The 19,956-nt window shown below is 44.0% G+C and overlaps 1 protein-coding gene across 7 annotated transcripts; it reads left to right on the top strand.

Moving 5' to 3' along the window:
• The first annotated feature begins 1,310 nt into the window (after window positions 1-1,310).
• LOC147893295 (protein CHLORORESPIRATORY REDUCTION 7, chloroplastic-like) lies at window positions 1,311-19,764 on the top strand. Of its 7 annotated transcripts, none has more exons than XM_087385985.1 (3): window positions 1,311-1,505; window positions 19,009-19,329; window positions 19,469-19,764. In XM_087385985.1, the coding sequence occupies exons 1-2, from the start codon at window positions 1,458-1,460 to the stop codon at window positions 19,285-19,287; spliced, it is 327 nt and encodes a 108-aa protein (XP_087242111.1). In that variant the 5' UTR covers window positions 1,311-1,457; the 3' UTR covers window positions 19,288-19,329; window positions 19,469-19,764. The 7 variants fall into 7 exon arrangements, with proteins under 7 accessions (XP_087242111.1, XP_087242109.1, XP_087242108.1 ...); XM_087385983.1 differs by having other exon boundaries at window positions 1,311-1,561; window positions 19,009-19,294; XM_087385982.1 differs by having other exon boundaries at window positions 1,311-1,561.
• Window positions 19,765-19,956: the final 192 nt, after the last annotated feature.

The raw sequence follows: 19,956 nt of genomic DNA, 5'->3' as shown, positions 1-19,956 counted from the left end.
AATTACAATTTTCGAGGCCTAAATCCAATGCTTGTAGACCTATGTGGCCAAAATGTGTTGTTGGGCTCATACTCATGGAATGCAATTTTAAGCCGGACTCACAAACATTTGGTGCCCATGAAAATTGAGAGCATAGATGCCCGGGCTGTTTTGAATAGTAGGGTGGAGGACATCCATCATCAATTCACACAATATGCTTATGTATAATAACTGTGAGCATTAAATTACACTAATGTATGGTGCCTAAGTGACACTAATGTTGGTAAGTGGTAAGGTTGTAAAATTTTTGAGGAGTGGTCTCAAGTTCAAGTCCCTGCGATGCATATTTGTAGCTAACACGAATGGGGCCCCCCATCCACCCAACTTCTTGGGTGGGCTCTTGACACCGCCCAAGGTTTCTTCACATGCAGGCATGAGTCAGCTGCCATGTCACCTTTTCCATAGAAGCCCTCCGTCCCGCTCATGAAATGGACATCTATCTCTCGACTCATTTTACATTTTTTCATTGACTGAGCACTTGTTTGGGGACTTGTGTGCGCCCATTTGTGACACCGGCCTTAGGCCTACATTGAGTGAGGAGGCTATTTACACACCAAGCGATGCCAAAGTTCGAGCGGCCATTTTAACCAATCGGAGGCCATGAAATACATTGCGGCAGGCAACCCATTACACATACAATGCCCTAGCATTTCCTTGCCCTTTGATGTGGGATTCCACAGAGTGCCTACGTCGAGCCAATCTATCGGTAGCCAAGCTTGGTTGCCCAATGATGGGCAGAGACAATTGGTTGTTTCTTCCAAGTCGTGTAGGTTGGTTAACTTGCCTAGCTTTGGGTAGTCTGTAAAGGGGGTAGGCTGGTCATTTCTTATTTCTTGGCAATTTTTGGTATGTCCACCTGATAGATTGTAAAGAGGGTGCGCAACAATGGGCAATTCAAATTTTTTTATGCGAGGCAGTGTATGCATAAAGGGTCTACCCATGACAGTCCACCGCTCCCATTATTGTTGGTGTCCACTTGTTGGGCACTTGTGGCGAGCTCTAAAGAGCTTGACTAGCGGTACGTGCGATATGGCTCCTTAAGGGTGTGTGCTGCCCATGGTGCATTGAATGCATCGGGGTGGCAATCTTGCTCGTCCATGATGGTAGTATTGAGTGCTAGTCTATAAACTAGGGGAGGTACGCCAAGGTCAAAGATTGCCGCTCTCGTCTAACCCACCGTGGGCGGCTCTAGTTTGTAAACAAGGGTGGGATGGTTGGCAGTGTGAACTTTGAAGGAACCATCGCTCTAGTTTGTAAACAACAAGGGTAGTGTGAACTTTGAAGGAATTTGAAGGAGATGGCTATGGCGTCTTTACCTCACAAGCTCGCATTCTCATCCTCCCACGCCCATCAGCACCACCACCATCGCCCTCTCTCCGCCTCCAACTTGCTCTGCCTTGCACGCATACCTTCCAACAATGACAATAATCCCACCTCCACCTCCACCTCCACCTCAAATTGGGTTGGTAAGCCCCGCGGTGCATCTTCTCCCATCAGCCCGCGAAGTCATCTTCTCCCCGCCGTACGTATTTGTTTACCCATCGTTGAGACTCTACGGCTAATACTGACACTCTAGTTTGAAATTTTGGAAAGTTCGAGTGGAAGATTACAATCATTCATGCTTACACTCAATTTGGAAAGGTTGCAAGCTTGCACATAGTAACATAGTTTGTTTGTTAAAGATAGTTATATAGATGTAGCCGAAGTGTTCTAACACAACTTGAGAGATACTTTCACGTATAAACTGTACCTCGATACTTCAACAACAATGAACGAATCCCTTAGGTAGACTCGACGTATCCTTAAAAACCTCAAAGTACAAGCAAACCTTGTCGGCATTTTGAACATCTGGACTGCTATAAACGTCTTCAGGATATCCGTAATGCATCAATTTTGACAGAATTTACCGTTGCCTTTGATCAGGAAGATGTGGGCTACTTAATTAAGCTTTCTATTGGGTGCATTGCTGGTGCTATCACCGTCAAATATGGTAGCTTGTTCCTGCCAGGGATCACAAGACCTGATTTAGTTGAAGCTTTACTGATAATCGGCTTACCAATCATTATAGCCGTGGGTCTATTGATAACAGCTAGCGTTAAACAGAGCGGCCGCAGAGAACCTTGACGGGTCAAGCAGTTCTGTTGCAAGTGTCATGGACGGGAAAATGCAGGCATGGCAACAAAATGCTTGATTTTATTTTCTGATGGTCAAATATGAACAACTGTTGTAAGATTAGTATGGATTTCATTGTTAAACGACGTGCAGACCTTCTGTTTCCGTTCCTGTACCGGTACTCATTCTGGACATTTATTTCATACTGTAAAGTAGGTGTCAAGTATGAGAAGTACTTCCAGAAAACAATTTAATCATTGCAAGGATAGTGGGTTATTTTGACTGAGTATCCCGTTTGACAATTAGACAAAGGTAATGTGATCAGGGTATGACCTTACACAAGCGCATGATCGTTTCTCCATCCTGGTAATCCTTTGGCCTTTGCCAAGAAGCGTTACGCTCAGGAATCTGGCAGACTAATCGCAAGCCTCAAGGCTGTAGTCTATGGGTCACATTATTCGGAAGTCTAAATCTCTTCAGTGTCTTGCCTATATTCAAAATTTCAAGTCTCCGTGTATCCCTTGTTTGATTAAGTGTTGCTTGATACGCTTTAAAGGTCCTTAAACCACGGCAAGATGAGCAACATGCTGCATCTACTCAAAAATTGGGGGGGGGGGGGGAGAGAGAGAGAGAGAGCATATGATGACATATGTCTGCTGGAGGCCATAAAGGAATACAGGTTGCACCTCTGAGCAGCTGGCAATCACACGTTTGTGCATGTCCTTGACCAATTAAGCCTACCGGTGTCCCCTCCTGCGTCTTTGCAGTGTTTAAGAATATACACTATGTAAGAAACGACTTGCTCGGATAGTCGTTTGAGAAGCCTATTTAGGTCTCTGGGTGTCTTAAGTTTGTGTTTTTCTCTGATGTGGTGATATGCATGGTATGTGAGCATGGTGTGGTGGGTTATCCTTGAAGTCACGTGTCTTGCGCTTCTGGAAGACTCTCCCTCTGGGTCTTTCTCCACAATCCTGCATCAACCTGGTTCTCATCTCATATATCATCTGCCTTTTGAAGAGGGACATATATTTCAGCTACGTCTACCATGGGTCAGCACAGCCTTGATCTCTCTTGTGAAAGGCCATTGCTTGCCGTCATATGTTGTCTAGAAATTGCTCTGTTACAAGCTCTCTGCCACGTCTTTGTCTGGAAGAGCAGAGGCATCCATTTCCCAATAGTCCATTTATTCTACCCCTGGCATGTTCCGGCCTTTGTATTTGGTTTCTTCCATTGACTTGTAAGGTAGTTTATTTGCATCCATTTGTAGATTCATGTAATCGTAGTGGAGGTGCTTGCATTACATTCCCCCTTCCAATAGTAGCATATGTGTTTCGGCAAGAAGCATGGCATATGGGGTTTGTACCTTTAGTCCTAGTTCCTCTGTGATGAATCTTTTGTTAGCATTGATTCACCCTCTTCCAATATTCTCTGGGGAGACTTAGGGTAAGCTTGACATCCATACAGAACTTCTATTTGCACCAGTGCAGTAAGAATTGTCTCATATTCAAATGCACCTTTTTGCATTTAGTCTAGAGCTTGTGTGTGTGTGTGTGTGTGTGTGTATGTGCGTGTGCGTGTGAGTGTTTTGCTGGACAGCATGGGTTTTTTTCAGGATATGATATATTCTATTCAGGATCGAAACAATTCTCTGGGCTGTGCATTTTAGCCAGACATGATCTGCAACCCTTGATAGCACATAATGATCTAGGTGGAAGATGGATGATTATTCAATGTATGATCAATGGAGAGATTTTTGAAATAGGATCTTTGTATGCCTCTCAAAATTCAGCTTCCAGAGCTCAAATGTGGAATTCCATAAAGCAATATCCTTGGTCCTCTAATGCTCTACTTTGTGGGGATTTCAACAATTCTCCTCACTGGAAGGACAATACCACGCATAATTCACATATGCTGCCCTCTGAAATCCAGCAATGGGAACACATGACATCATCACTTCGATTTGCAGATTTATGGACAGCAACTCATCCTTCAGTGATGGGATTTACATATCATCATAATGCTTTCACAGATTATTGGGCCAGGCTTGATAGATTTTATCTCATTCATGCTCAGCAATATGATGAATATACATGTCAGATGTGGACTGATTATTCACAACAACTATCTGATCACACTCCACTTTGGCTCACCCTTTCTTTTGGTATGCCTCTGGATGACTTGCAGCTCTCCTCAGTCAGAAATTTACAGGTTAATCAATTCTATCTTTCTCATGAAAAATTTCAGCATATGATCAGATTGGCTTGCAGGCCATTGCTATCCCATGCTCAGGAGGATCTGGAATTTGCTTGGATCTCTTTCATAAATCGTATTCAAAATGTCATCAAGGAATATGGAAGATGGTACTTGGCAGAAACTAGACAGCATATCCAGTGGGCAAAATCATACAAGCAGTATCTTGTACAGATTAGTCATCAAAGATCTCTATCTGATTCTGAACAGCATTTATTATCTTGTGCCTCCTCTATAATTGATGCCAATGACAAACGCAAGCTGTCTAAATGGCAGATTAGGGCCAGAGTTAAACCCATGCTAGATAAGGGCTGTTCCTCTAAATCTTTTTTCCGGAACTTACATGCACATAGGCAAAGCCAATCTATCATGAGGGTAAGGAAATCAGATGGTCTCTGGACCCAATCTCTCTCTCAGCTTGAAAAACAATGTCTGGATCACTTTCAGCTCCTGTATTCTCAGCCTTCTTCTTCTGCACCTCAGGTTGCATTGGCTCGTAACAGATTTACTGAGCTTGTTTCTCCCATTGTCTCCTCGCAAAAAGCCTTAATGCTGGAAATGTCTTTTTCAGATGATGAACTGGAGGAAGTCCTTAAGCATTTGGGTAAACATAAATCCCCTGGCTGGGATGGTCTGACGGTTGAATTTTTTGAAGCCTTTTGGCAAGAAATGAAGGGTCCAGTTCTGCAGTTTATTAATGCAGCATGGCAGCACCAACATCTTCCCTCAGCTTGGAAGCATGGTCTGGTGAGGCTTGTGCCCAAAAAGATTCTTTGTGAGACTATGGATGACTGGAGACCAATTACTTTGATGCCGGTGATATACAAACTGATTGCCAAAATGTTAGTTCATCGGATAAAGGATATCCTTCATGATGGACTTCATCCCAGGCAATATGGTTTTGTTCCAAGACGGCATATACATGACAATATCACTAACACTCTTATTGCAATGGAATATGCTAAATATTCAGATCAAGATGTGTTGGTCATGCAGGTGGATGTGGCAAAGGCGTTTGATACAGTACAGTGGGATTATGTCTCTCAAATCATGCAAAAACTTGGTTTTGGGCCAAAGCTATCTAATGTCATATATTGGCTTTATTCAAATTCTACTGCACAATGCTTTATAGGGAAACATTTGTCTGAGTCTTGGACTCTCGAACGTTCGGTTCGACAAGGATGTCCTCTCAGTGCCTTGCTTTATGCCATCGCTTCACATCCATTGCTTCTTTATATGGATCACATGGTTGATACTGGACAGCTAGAGGGGCTTCAGATTTCTGGTTCACGACCCTTCATAGCGCAGGCCTATGCAGATGATTCATTTTTCATGCTAAAGAACAGCCCATTGGAGATTCGACTATTGATGAATACCCTTTCAGATTTTGGGTTGGCAGCTGGTCTTAAAATTAATTTTCAGAAATCAAAACTCATGCCTCTCAAGCTTTGTGATTGGCATGCTATTCTGTGGCCAGGCCAGATTATTCAACCGGAAAATATAGTCAGACATTTGGGTTATCCTATTGGCTGGAAAATCAGTAATAAGCAACAAATGTTATGGGTATTCAACAAAATTCAGGACAAATTACAATATTGGAAGATTTCCACATGGCCTCTGCATGTACGGCTTCGAATTGTCCAGTCTATTGTTCTAGCTTATGTCCAGTTCTACCTTCCTCTATTACATTGGTCATCTCGAGATCTCTCATCCTTTATGTCTCAAGCCATGGAGATTTTTTGGAAAACCAAGCTTCATAAAAAAGCTTTACGGTTGCTCAAAATGGACTTGCTTTGCTCACCCAGAATGCATGGTGGTTTGAATATAATAAACATCAAATATCATGTGTTGGCAAGAAAGATCACTATGCTCAAAACATTCTTTCAACAAGAGCAGCCTTGGTCTATTATGCTAGCAATTTTGTGTGGTCAGATGCGCACACAAGCTTATGGACATTGGATAGTAGATCCATCGGAAGTAGTACTTGGAAAATTTCAAGGTAAAATCCCTGCTTGTCCATTTTCCAATTCCTTGATTCAGGATTGGAAGCAAGTTCTCTCTCACATCAAATGGTCTCCTCATCCTGCTTCTCTAGCTTCATCACTCAGATTGGAGAGTATTCATTGGAGTGCTGTGTTTTCCTCTCCCCTTGCTGTTCAACAACCCATTAGAGCTTACAATCTTATGAAAATGGGTATTCGGTTCATTGATGATGTTGTAGATATGCAAGGAAATCTTCTCCTTTTTCCAGCAGCATGTAGACAATACAACCTGGCAATGCATCATAGATCTATTTGGAAAGCTATTGCTGATCTCCTACTTCCTCTGGTTCCGATTCCGACATTGAATGGCAGTGACAGGCTTCAAGATTGGCACCTTCAGTCTTCAAGTTCAAGCATTTCTTCTAAGCCTTTGCAGTCATTGACATCTATACAGGCTTATAGATTAATTTTACCTCCTCCTTGGATTGCCCATCATGCTAATTCTTTATGGCATCTGAACAAATCATCAGCCTGGTGGAAAGGAAGATTGCAAATGATATGGAAGTTGAAAATGCCATTGAAGCAAAGACTATTCTTATGGAGATGTATTGTTGGTATTCTCCCAGTGGGAGTGAAATTGGCTAAACGACGAATAGCTTCACCTCTTTGTCCAAGATGTCACCTTGCATCGGAGAGTATTCCGCATTTATTGTGGTTTTGCTCATATTCCAGAGACCTTCTAGATAGAATCTCCTATTTTTTATCTCTCAGATTTCCAGCACACAGATTCTACAGGTTTTTCTGGATGTATGGCAAACTATCAGCTTCTTTGTCACAGTATTCTCTCTTCTTCCACTGGATCAGATACTGGGCCTTATGGACCCTCTGGCTGCAGCGCATTCAAGCATACCTGAATTCTCCTCTTCAGCATCCTTATGAGTTTTTCAGAGCCTCATTAAGGCAGTCTTTATATGATGCCTTACATGAGGAAGATTTGGATGTTTCTTGTATTCAACTTTTCTTTTACTGCTTCTGATGGATAGGGCTGTAGCTCTATTTTGAGCATGGCCTGGATGTAAATGAATGTTTTATAATATAAGTATCTTGGTTTTACAAAAAAAAAAAGTGTGTGTGAATCCCACGCAGAGAGAGAGAGAAAAAAGAGAGATAGAGAGAGAGAGAGAGAGATTATATGACAATTCGAAAGATATTATTGTCATATAATGATATCTTTTGAAGATTTGTAACCGGCTGTCCCTTTTCTTGGGACTGTTTTATGTAATATAAAGACAAATGGATTTCCCCAAAAAAAGTGTGAGAGAGAGAGAGAGAGAGAGAGAGAGAGAGAGAGGTTATAGGTAGATATTTTAGACTGAATGCACACACAATTAATATACAGAGGCCAAAGTATCCTCAAAGGTGTATGACAAAAATAAAATGTTAGGAACGCGAAAAGTGAAAATGTTGCTACCATTCACGATCATACCCATTGCAACCTCTATGTTTGTGTGTGTGTGTGCATTGTGTGTGTGTGTGTGTGCGTGTGAGTGTGTGTGTGTGTGTATGTGCTTGTGTGGTCTCTCTATGACAATCACTTTATGATTGTCTACATGCTAGTAACTTTATGATTGTCTACATCCTCAAAGGTGTATAACAAAAATAAAATGTAAGGAATGTGAAAAGTGAAAACGTTGCTACCATTCACGATCATACCCTTTGCAACCTGTGTGTGTGTGCATGTGTGCGTGTTTGTGTGTGTGTGTGTGTGTGTGTGTATGTGCTTGTGTGTTGTCTCTACGACAATCACTTTATGATTGTCTACATGCTCGTCATATAGATTATCCTGCCTTCTTGTCATACAATGACATCTTCTGATGTTTGTAGCTGGTTGTCCCTTTCGTTGGAACTTTTCTTTGTAATATAATGCCAATGGATTTCACCAAAAGAAAATGTGTGTGTGGCTTCGAGATGGAGTAGGATGCCTTTGCGCCGTCATTGCCTTTTCCGTCTTGACCTTCGTCTCAAGCCAAGCCTGATTTCTCTCAGCCTGTGTTTCCGCCTAGCCCTTCCTCATTTCATTTCACTTCTGTAACTTCGTCTCCAACCCACCCTGTCGTAACGCTCAGTCCTGTCACCGACGCTCCTTCTGTATTTTCATCTCCAGCCTCCAACCCAGTTGATCTACCCGCTCCTGTCAAGGTCGTTCCAGAGGCACGGTTTACTTTCCAGTCTCCTGCTGCAGTCCAATCTGTTCGACAACAGTGTTCTGGCAAACTAAAGTGGCTTGCTCACTTTTGTACATCCGCTCAGCAGAAAAAGACTCAGAGATTCAATTTTGGCAGTTTTCCTTCAACGTCTATGCAACTGGATCTCCTTCGTCGTTTATGCAAGCACCGAAAGAGCCTGGAACGGGTTCGACAAAGGAATCGAAGGAGACAATGAGATGAACCGGTTTCCTTGAGGGTGGACTCGTTTCCATTCTTTTTTATTCTTCGGCTGCTGCACTTTATCTGACTCAAGAGGAGAAGAAACCCAAGGTATGGACGAAGAGCCCTTAACATTGGCAGATGGACCTGAGTGTAAGGGGCAAGTCCGAGCAAAATGACCAAGCTTATGACACTTGTAACATGCATTTGGAAAGGAAGCAAAAGATAAAGGAATTCGAAAAGGATGCTCCAAACCATAATCAATATCTAAACATGAAGGTATGGGTTGCCCCATATCCCACAAAATGCAAATTCGGATATCTCTGCTGAAGACCAAAAAATCCCGCTTCGGAAGATGCAACAGTATCCCTAAAAGAGCTGCAATAGAAGATATGTGCAGAAGAGGTACTGGCAAGGCTTTTAGGGTGACCCATACAGGACAATAATGCATGAGACTCTGGGCCGTGTCAGGGTCCCAAGGCATGACATAAGCAAAATAACCACCTCCATGGACTCCTGCCATATTAACCAGCTGATAAACTGTCAACGCATGGACACAATCAGCATAATAAAAACCCCTGCCAAGGAAAACAAAGGAGTTGATTTTATTTGCTCCAACGGCTACTGTCACCATGCATGCAGCATAGGTGCTGTCATAATTCGTCCCATAAAATATAGGCAAATACTGAGTAGTTGGCCCTGAGAAAGACTGTGGAGAAAGGATTCAGACAGAGGGGAGAACCCGACACATAGATGAACCTATTGATGAGAACATAAGTGTAGCTTTGCTTACCAAGATTTTTTTATTTTGTATTTTTATCATTTACTCATAATTTTGTCTTCCCATATTTCCTTTGTTCTTCTATTAACAAATTTAATTTGTAAGATTGGATGTATTCTAGATCTTATGAAGGTTTATCTATGAATATGACAGAGATTCATGATGGAAAGTCTGCAAGGGAGAGCATAGACACTTCTCCCGGTAAACCTATGCAGTGTGATGTTGTGTGTGCCAGGGCAGAGGTGCCTTTGGAAGCAATATCCTTGTGGCTACCTTGTCAAGAAAGGTGGGGCCTCTGCTTGTCAATATCGGGCGTGATTAATGTCTTGCTTCATCTCGGACTGTGGAGAGAGGCTGGTTTGAAGAATGCGGAGATTTGCTCCTTGGATATGGCCATGTGTTGGAATGCAGGGAGAGCTACCCTAATGAGCTCAAGGGTACCTTGCATAGGCAAAGGAACAAGCTTGGTCCTGCATTGAAGCCAGCATTTGGAGTAGGAGCAAAGCGTGTAGTTATGACCCAACGTGGGTTACTATATCTGTTCTCTTTCAGAGATGTAAGAGCCTGTGTCAGGTGGTGGATGCTGTGTGTGTCTAGATTATCCATCTCTCTATACCAGAAGTGTGGGGACTGTGGGATCGTGAAATAGTCATGTGTCCTGATGGGGGTCAGTCTGAGAAATGGGATCATCAAGCCTGGTTGGTCAGTATACTTTGAAAATCAGAATGAGTAATACATCTCTGGTGAGCGTAGTGGTATCTGACCCTTGATCTCATAGTAGACGGTGCACTGGAAATATGGGCCCTGTGTGGTGCGACTTTTGGTTGCTCTTAGGGTGTTTCCATGCAGCATCCAACTTCATGAGGAGCTAACGTTGAGAAACCTAAGCTGTTCCAAGGATATGTGCAATGTAAAAGATGGGTCCTCCAGTACCTATGATGCTTATTGAGGCCCCGAGGATTGGATAAAATTATCATGGTAGTAACTCCTTGTCGTCGGAGTGGGAGAGAAGACCCAGGTCCTATAAATGTCCAGCTGAGTCCCACTAAATAAGTTGATCACACTAAGGTTGCCTCTCTGGTGTAGGAGTGTCCAGACCGTTTTGGATTAGTAGTCGCCTGTCTATGGGGATCCTAATGTTGGAGGTCAACATCTCCTAATGTCACCTAGAGAGAGAGGGCCGAGAGGGCCTCGCTTGTGGGTGTGCCCGCCTAGTGAGCGAGGCTAGCGCAGAGAGTAAGGGCATATGTTGTGTGCGCCGCCTCCCCCCCGTGAGGGTAGTCTAGGGTAGGTTGGTCACCATGTGTCTGTCATGTTTGGTGTAGGGCAGGCTCCTGTAGGGCTGCAGGCAGTGGCAGCTTGGTCAGGGCTGAGGGGCAGGAGGAGAGGCTTCCTTTAGGGCTGTCCTTGAGCCCTCTGTAGGGCAGTGTGGAGGCGGGGCAGTCGGCCTTGGTGGCGCCCAGAGAGTCGACCCTGAGCAGCCCCTTGGAGGGCTGCTACCAGGCCCTTTTATAGGGCAGAGGTGGGTTGGCCCACCCTCTCTTGAGTCGGCCATGTAGGCTGTTGGGTCGGCCAGTTTACAGGCTGGTCGGCCAGCCTGCCCTACCCGACTAGAGAGAGGCTGGGTGCTATAGATAGGTCCCCCCCTCGGCCCTCTTTTCATCATCCAGTGGAGCAGCTCAGTTGAGCAGTTTTGGAGCAGCTGTGCCTGCCCTGTACTGCTTGCTGACAATTCATCTGCCTTGGGACCTCTATGATACTAGTCACTATGAGGTCTTTGGAGTGTATATGGATTGCTACCCTGGGCTCTGAACAATCATATACATGCTATGCCAGTTTGTGATACATGCTTAATGATGGTATATTCACATGTATTTCAGAATGCAATCGAGGATGCTTGCAATGTTTCAAAAGAGGGGTATGTCACGAGGGCGCATGTTGGACTGCATGTGGGCAGGACCCTCGGAAAACAAGGAGTGTGGTCAAGGATTGCTTGATGTGCTAGAACCCCTAGCAATTGTGCCAAGGTCTAAGGCCAAGAGGGTCCCAAAGTACCTTAGGATAGAGGTTGTTCAGTGGTGGAGTTTTAAAAAAGGCCCCGCCAGTGGGGGCCTAGGGGCAAATGAAAGCTCTTGGAATGCATGGGCTGCCACGTGGTATGCCCATGCAATCCTTTTTGGAAAGGAAGGCTTTGGAAGGCCTTGGGCAAGAAATAGTGCGGAGAATCACGTACGGGACGACGGGATCTCACGGGTGGATGTGTGCGGCTAGACAAGGGAAGCCGGGAACCGTACGACGGTACGGAGCGTGATTAATGCCTGCGTGCAGTTGAACGGAGCTCCCGGTCGTTATTGGTACGGACTCGCTGGCTGGTCGTACGGACTGCCGTACGATTCGTTCATTTGCTGCTAGAGATGAAGACTGTGCACGGATTATTGTACGGACTCCCAAAGGTGGCACACGGTACTTTTGGCTGCAGCTGAAGGTTCTCCCGTGGCTCGCGTGTCAAAGCTGATCCTTATGCATAAGTTTTCCGTACAGTTTGTACGGGCTTGTGAAGGGGCTGGTGTTGGCCTACTTCACAACTCATGTGAGCTATTTGCAGTGGCTTTGGGCTGCGTGTACAGGCATTTGGGTTAAGGATGCTAGGGGTAGCTAACTACAAAGTGTGTGACACGTCTATGTGACTTGTATTCTCTTTGTGAACAATAGTGGCATCTCTCATTCCAAGTTTCTTTGTAGCTCTCTTCCTAAATGTTTAACATGGTATCAGAAATTACTATGGTTCCTTCTGCTGTACTTTCTTAGAGAAAGCGTGCACGAGAGAGAGAGAGAGAGAGAGAGAGAGAGAGAGAGAGAGAGTGAGATAGATAGATAGATGGATAGATAGATATATATTAACGTCTCTAAAAGGCCAAAGGGCCTATGAGACTAAAACAGTTGATACATCTGCTAGTGTTGTTTCATCAAAGAGAACAACAAAATAAATAAGCTGAAGGCTGAGAGCTACTAAAGGTACTTACAGTCAGAGGGACTGCAAGTGACCCAAAACTAATGAAATACCAAGCAAGTATTTACTAAAAGTACCAATTGATCAGCATAGGCAGAAAGCTAATCAATAAAAGGGTTGCACTCTTTTTATGTCAAAAATCCCAATCATGGGCAGCTCTAGGATCTCATAACTTGGTGCCACACGTTTCCTGTGTTTGGCAATGATGGCATGGATCCGATGAAGATATGGTGGCCGGGCACGGGGTCTTGGGAGCTTGGGCCTCCGTGACCTGGATATGGCGATGGCTCGGTCCAAAATCACACCACTAGAGTGTGGCAATCTGCCTATGTGTGATAAGGTGGTGGTGGCGCCAGGGGTTTCTGATGGCGGGGAGGGCATAAAACTAGCTAAGAACTGTATTGAAAGGGTGGGAGTGCATCCATTGTCAACTCATGCTCTACAAACCATCTCTGTAGCTGAGCATACCAGCACCATGTTCGACCCTCCTCTGCTAGCTGCCTGGATGATATCATAGCCAACCGTGCATATCTGGAGCCAGGTAGATCCTACAATCTATGTATGCAAGTTACTGCCTGGAACAGAGCCTCAGTCACTAGTGGAGCAGCTGCTAATTCAGCTGGTATTATCGGATGTGGTACAGATGGCTTGCTCTGGATCATGCGGGCAATCAATGTCACTAATGGCCTTTCCAATCTCCTCCACTCAGTTGCACCCCCTACACTGGGGCCCCATATAGCTGCACCGTAAAATAATGTGGGCACCACCAATGTCTCAAACAACCATAATTTTGTGCGTGGCTCTTGAAACTGTACATGTGCACACTGTCTCTCTAGTGCCCCCAAAGCTGCATAGCCTCTATCCAATCTGGCATCAATCGCGGCTCTCAGTGAAAATTGTGGACCAGAAAAGATCACCCGGAGGTACACATAAGATCGTACCTGCTCTATTGTCTCACCTTTGAAAGTGAACTGTTGTGCTGAGCGCGTCACCAAAGCCTGTGTAGTATTAAATACCATCACCTTGGTTTTCCCAAGGTTTACTGTTAGATCCTTGTCCTCACAAAAAGCCTGTAGCGCATCTAAATGTCTTTGTAATCCCTCCGGAGAATCTGCAATCAAAACTACATCATCTGCATAGAGCAGTATGGGTATCAACACTCCTGCTAGGCTGGCTCCGGGTCCTCCTATCCTGTTGATATACTTTGAGAGCTCATCAATGTATATGCCAAATAGTGTGGGAGAGAGAGGGCACCCCTGCTTCACGCCAATAGTACTCATAACTGCATCTGACAGCCCTCTAGGTGTTCTAACTCAGCCCATCACTGTCTCGTACAAGGCATATATCCCCCACTGCATCTCATGTGGTACTCCAATATCCTGTAGTCTTTCCATCAGCCTGGTCCGTGGGATTGTGTCAAATGCTTTGCGGAAGTCTACAAAGCAACAATATATCCTTTTATGATGATGTTTGCCTTCCTCTATGAGTGCCCGGAGAGTCAGGATGTGATCCAAAGTGGTATAACCTCGCCTGAAACCTGCCTGTCCTACCGCTCTGTGTCCATGCGTTGCTGCCCATCTGCTCAACTCCTTTTCCAAGATGGATCCATATATCTTGGCCAAGCAGTGGGCAATCATGATAGTCCTGTAATTGTTGGGCATCATCGGATCTCCACTCTTAAAGAGCGGTACAATGATATGCTCTGTCCAACTAGGGGGGAATCCTTCACAAACTGCTCTATTAAACACATGCACAAGAAGCGGTGCCACAATGTCCCGTGCGTACATGAAGTGCTCTCCCGCTAATCCATCATGATCCAAAGCCTTTCCATGTTCCAATCTGTCAATGGCATCATTGACCATATGCGATTTGAAGAAGGAGCAATATATATATATATATATATATATATATATATATATATAGAGAGAGAGAGAGAGAGAGAGAGAGAGAGATTTTGTGTGAAGAAGAAGTCTCTGAGTGAGGCAATGTCTTTGCTGCTGTGCAAAGCCTGTAGGCAATTCTGCCCTACCTTACAGACTGTTGTGGACCTGCAATAGGACGTCTTGCTCCAAGAGCAGGGGCTGAGAGAAAAGTGGTTATGGCAACTTCGCAATCTCTTGATTTGTAACTGAGTGACTTTTCTTAGTCAAAGGCAGCGGCTCCCTCACTCAGCTTCGGAACTACGCTGAAGAAAATCCCCCATCGAAAGAATCGCTGCCAGACCTAAGCGAACCATTTGTTTAATCCTATCTTTGCTGAGGATGGGGCCATTGCTTTCCTGAGTCCTCAAGGGGAAAAACAGTCCAACTAGCTGCCAGTTCCTTGCTCTGTGTGATGCGACAGGGACAAAAACAGATCCTCAGTGATTCCTTTGAGTATGTCTACACCTTAGCGGCATTCTTGTTGCAACTGAGCGACACTGTCTTTCTTTTGTGGCCTATTCAGAACAGCCCGCAGATTTCTGGGAACTCCTATTCCTCAATCGGTTTCTAATCGTAAGAAAATCCCAGCAAGCTGATGTTTTTCTATTCATGTAGCTGCCTATATCTTGGTGAAATTCAAAAATCTTTTTTGATTGGGAAACGTATATGATTGAGCTGTGTCTGTGCTATGATTACTTCCATTAGCTCCGACATCCAGACTTGCTAGCCCCAGAACGTATTATTGTGGATCTTCATAGCGACGTCCTCTACCGACAAGCTATCAAGCTACGTGGAGATTCTTGCAATGGATTTTTTGTGCTTGGAGATTGCTGCAACAAGCAACCTACGTGGACGTGGATTCTGTCCTCAAATTTGCCATAGCTGATGCCTATGCCATCAATCTTGCTTCAAGCCTTAAGCGTGCTACTGTTACGTTCTATTGGTTCTATTACGTTTATCAATCTTATGTTCTCGCAGCTTCTTCTATTGGTCTAAACATTACCCTCCTAAGTGAAGAGTGTGTAATTCGTAATTCACCGACATGGGAATACATTGCCATATAGCATATCTAGCATCATCTCTAGCCACTGTGTTAGGATTTGCTGAGAGTACGGAGGCATAAAAATCAGAAGCTATACACAAGATGGCATCAAGACCTAACCGCAAAACCCTGTCTGAGTCAATCATTTGCAAAACATTATCATTCTCTTTCTTGGGCCCAGAGTAGAGAATAGTGTTTATTGACTCACCTCCCATATGAGTCCAAAATGACTCTAGTGCATTATAGGCATACTCTGCTCTCTGATTTAATGGTATTTGCCGGTAAGCCCTTGCTACAACAAGTCGCTTGTGAATCCAGACATGGCTCGGTATGCATTGCTCTAGGAGTTGCCACCTCATATCATTTTCCGATGGTTTTGATGGTTTTTGAGCCTCACTTGACAGGACGCTCTGCCAATATTAGGATTCTAGATGCCTTTTATGCAGAGGAGGATCTCACAGAGACAACTTTGTAGATTTGGGTTTCTCACATGCAAGGGGAAGTGCCCTGTCCTTCATTTGTGGCAGCAGCCCTTTCTGATATTATTGATTTCTATTGTTTGATCGCTAGTACGAGGAGGTGTGAGGTTCTCAGAAAGGATGTTGCTATTCGCCTATAGTTGGCAGCCCTAGAGAGGGATTAGCAAAAACAGCCTACTAATGCTTGTATCCAATGCCCAAACATCATCATAAAACCTATCAATGTGTGCATGAATACTTTCTCTTGTTCGACCACGAATATGAAAATGACTGTGCTTGAGTGTGAGATTTCTGCCACTGGCCAAAAATGGAAGGCATCCAAGGCTGCTCTCTCTAGAGAGTGATTGCCACCCTTTCTACCCCCCTTCTTATTAGAAGGCAACTCCACCATATTGAAGTCACCTCCAATGACCCATGAATTTGCAATAGGGACCCAAGAGAGAAGCTCCTTCCACAAAAGGACATGAGCCCCTCTATTGTTGAGAGCGTAAAGTTCGAGGTAGCCAACCTTATGTCCCCCCAATTAAAAGGGTGAACTGAAATACAATTTCCTCCCCTAGAGCCCGAAACAAGCGACCAAAAAGTGTGACCAGAATGTAGTTCACCTCACTATGCACAATCCTTAGCATCCAATTTTTGTTCCTAAAAAAGAAGAATTTCAATAGATCCCTTGTGACACTTGGATGGAGCTGATTACCTGCTTGTGGTAGGCCGTATATGTTCCAATTGACAATCCTCATGGGTGGGAAAAAGCATGGTGAAACACCTTACCCGACCTAGTGGTGGAAACTGGGAAGGAGACCTCCTGCCATAAGATCTAGAAAGAGGAGGGAAATCCACAGGGGACAGAGTCCCCACGCGTGAAGAAGGAGATGCACTGTCAAAAGGAATACCAATAACTGGCTCACCAAAAGTAGAGGGCACAAACTCCTCATCACCAAAATCCTCCAAGGAATAAAAATAGTTCCTATGAAACAAGCTTGGTGCCAGAGTGCATAGAATCCCCATACTCAGAAAGGGTGAAGACCCCCTTCCCTCTATCAATGGATGGGGATCGAAGAGTAGTCGAGGGAAGGAGCTCCTCAGATAAGGGACCAAGACCATGAGGAAGATCTGCAATGACACCAAACTTGGCCTTATCCAAGACTGAATCTAGAGAAACTCCGGCTGCAACATGAGAAGAGACGGAAGCATCACTAGTCACAATCAGAACTGGAACCTGAGAAGCCCCGACGATAGGGGCGAGGTCCAGAACAAGAGAGGTCTCCTCCTTATCTTTAGGTGGTGGAGGAGTGGTAGCTGTAACCGGAACCTAACTTGTGTCAGCAAGTAAACCTGCACTGAGTAATTGTGACTAGAACCAGAATGTCTGAGTCCCCATAGGTACAGGGAAATCCTTCATGCAAAAAGCCATTATCATCTTAGCAACCAGCTTATAGATGCAAGCCGTTACCATCGCAGCAACCAGATTATAGATGACAGGCATGAGGCTAAGGGTCTCTAATCTGCAAAAGACTCACACAAATGTTTTTTGGGGAATAATTTGACCAATCCTTTCTTCCAATTGGCTGGCATCTATAGAGTAATGTGGATGACCTCCCAATACTGAAGAAAAACCATCCCAACCTGGAATTTTCCATTTCCCACATGCGTTGATGGCATCTTTCAATTATCTTTCCTTGAGAGGAACTTCAAGTTGCATAGCTTGTTGCGGAGAAAAAATTGGATTGACATGCTGAAGCTCTTGCCGAGCTGACATGTGCCTTACAAGTCCCCTCTAGAAAAAATGCAAGCTCAAAGATTCTTATATGCTATGGCGGTTTGCAGACATAGAGGGCCACATTAACTCCATTACTGGCTATAGCATGTCCGGGATACTTCCATCTCACTGCCGGGAAAGTGAAAAGGCTGGCCTTATCATAAAGCTGGTTGAATCGTCAAGCATCCAAAAAAAATGCATGAGATGTTACTCTTTACTGTAGTTGTAATTGTGATTGCCATCAAGCAAAATCAATATAAACTGGAAGAGATGAGGTTGGAGGATCTGAACGACTTGCTGCCGGTGCATTGGTAAGTTCAAAGGGCTGGAGTTTAATCCATATAGACTTTCGTTTGTCAAACATTGTGAGTGTCACAACAGTTTTTGAATCTTCTTGAATTGATTTGAAAGTGAGATATAGCTACTCTATCATATAACATCTCTTATATGTCCATGTCAAAGAGGTTAATTTTCATTCTTGAATTGGTGGTCGGATCTGGTTTATAAACCTTCCAATCAGTGAATCTTTTTCAAAACCAGGGAGGCGAAAACTGAGGAAAAACCGCAGTCTGCAAATCTGCCTGTTGCATGTACATTGCATGCAACAAGCCTTCCCTGTATCATCCATATAGAGCTGCACAGACAGAGAAACCTCGACAAGTGAAAAGGCAAGACAAAAGATCTCAGGAGGTGATGGGCTGTCTGACATAGCATAGAAATGACATGAACAGGTGAATGGTATCTTTTTCTGTTTGAAAAAGTTTCTGGTGAATGTGTATGCATAGGCAGCAAGGTGGACCTGTGTCGAGCATTCTGTGTATAACTGCAGTCCATTTCACAGAGAATTTTGAATCTGTGTTTTAATTCTGACAAGGTACTAAAGGGTTCAATTTTCATGCATGGAGGGCTAAGCCTTTCCGAGCTTTTGTAGAACTTATCTTTTCACTGAGATATAGCAACCTTGTCTTCCATTAATTGGTATCTGCTCTTGCTATAGATGCATTTTAGTGATGAAGGGTCATTGCCAATTTCATATTCTGCTTCATACTTTTCAAAATCACTTTAAGGCTAGCCCACCTGTTTATACATAACTAAATGTGATGATTATGAGATAGAAAAGGTCAATTTGCAAGATTCTGTTTTGTCCAATGGAGGTGCGGTTTTGGGTTGCAGTTCTCTTACATAAAGTCTGTCTTTTAAGTGCAGCTTTTTGCCAAGTTTGGAGCAAGATCTGCACTTTACAAAGAAGCTGAAGATTATGTTCTTATTGAACCTGGGCAAGACGAAGTGTTTGTCAGTTTGGATGAGTTGCGAGCTAGATTGAAAAGCTTGCTTGAGGATTGGCCTGGGGACATCTTGCCTGCAGATTTAGCCAGTTATCCTAGCCTTGATGAGGCTGTGACGTATCTTGTAGAGTCCGTGTGTGAGCTTGACATCGGGGATGGTTCAGGCACAATTCAATGGTTCCAAGTTCAATTGGAGTAACCTCTTTGTAGGAGAACCCTGCAGTGCTATTGCTCAGTCCAGGTTGTTAGAGAGTGCTTTTGCTTCTGGTTGATTGGAATGTCTCTCTCTTGTCATCATCTTAGGGTCTGAAGAGAAGCTCTCTCTGGCAAGACTTGATGTTAAACATTGATCTGATTTTGGTGTAATTGACTTTGTACAGATATTGAGACAACCAGATAGAGGGGAGGTAGGTACTGACTTAACAGAGCCAAACAGGCCATGGGACCAACAGAGGTTTTTATTCAGAATTGGCAGCTCGTTAATGGCACAGCCAAGTTTTATGAATATATGCTATAGGGTATTCAGTTGTGAGCATATTTGTATTTAAGTTAGACATGGAGTCTGTACAGCAGGATGTAATATGCACCCTTTATAAGGCTAAAGTCTACCGTGATCTTGATAATGTCCGTAGAAATGGAACAGTGTATCACTCAAAAGGATTTATCCGGCAGCAAAAGCTCATATTTACCTGTCTTAAAAACCTTACAGGTTCCATTCTCTTGCAGTTAGCTCAAAGCCTTCTAGCATTGCACCCTATTGCTTGAGGTGGCTAACTTTATCTTGTTGCAACATAATAATGCAATTTCTTAATAAGAATTATTTCACATTTCTTTCAATCGGGCATTCAGGCATCCTGAGAAATGTGTT

This window comes from Dipteris shenzhenensis, chromosome 15 (assembly GCF_047967505.1).
Source record: "Dipteris shenzhenensis isolate YYH24624 ecotype China chromosome 15, Dip_SZ_1.0, whole genome shotgun sequence".
Taxonomy (NCBI): domain Eukaryota; kingdom Viridiplantae; phylum Streptophyta; class Polypodiopsida; order Gleicheniales; family Dipteridaceae; genus Dipteris; species Dipteris shenzhenensis.
Note: the sequence above shows the minus strand (reverse complement) of the source record. Positions and strands in the feature narration are given on the sequence as shown.

Coding starts and splice junctions, on each gene's coding strand:
- LOC147893295 (XM_087385983.1), top strand. CDS start 1,337: ATGGCTATGGCGTCTTTACCTCACAAGCTCGCATTCTCATCCTCCCAC. Junction 1,562..19,008: donor GAAGTCATCTTCTCCCCGCC/GTACGTATTTGT, acceptor TTTTAAGTGCAG/CTTTTTGCCAAGTTTGGAGC.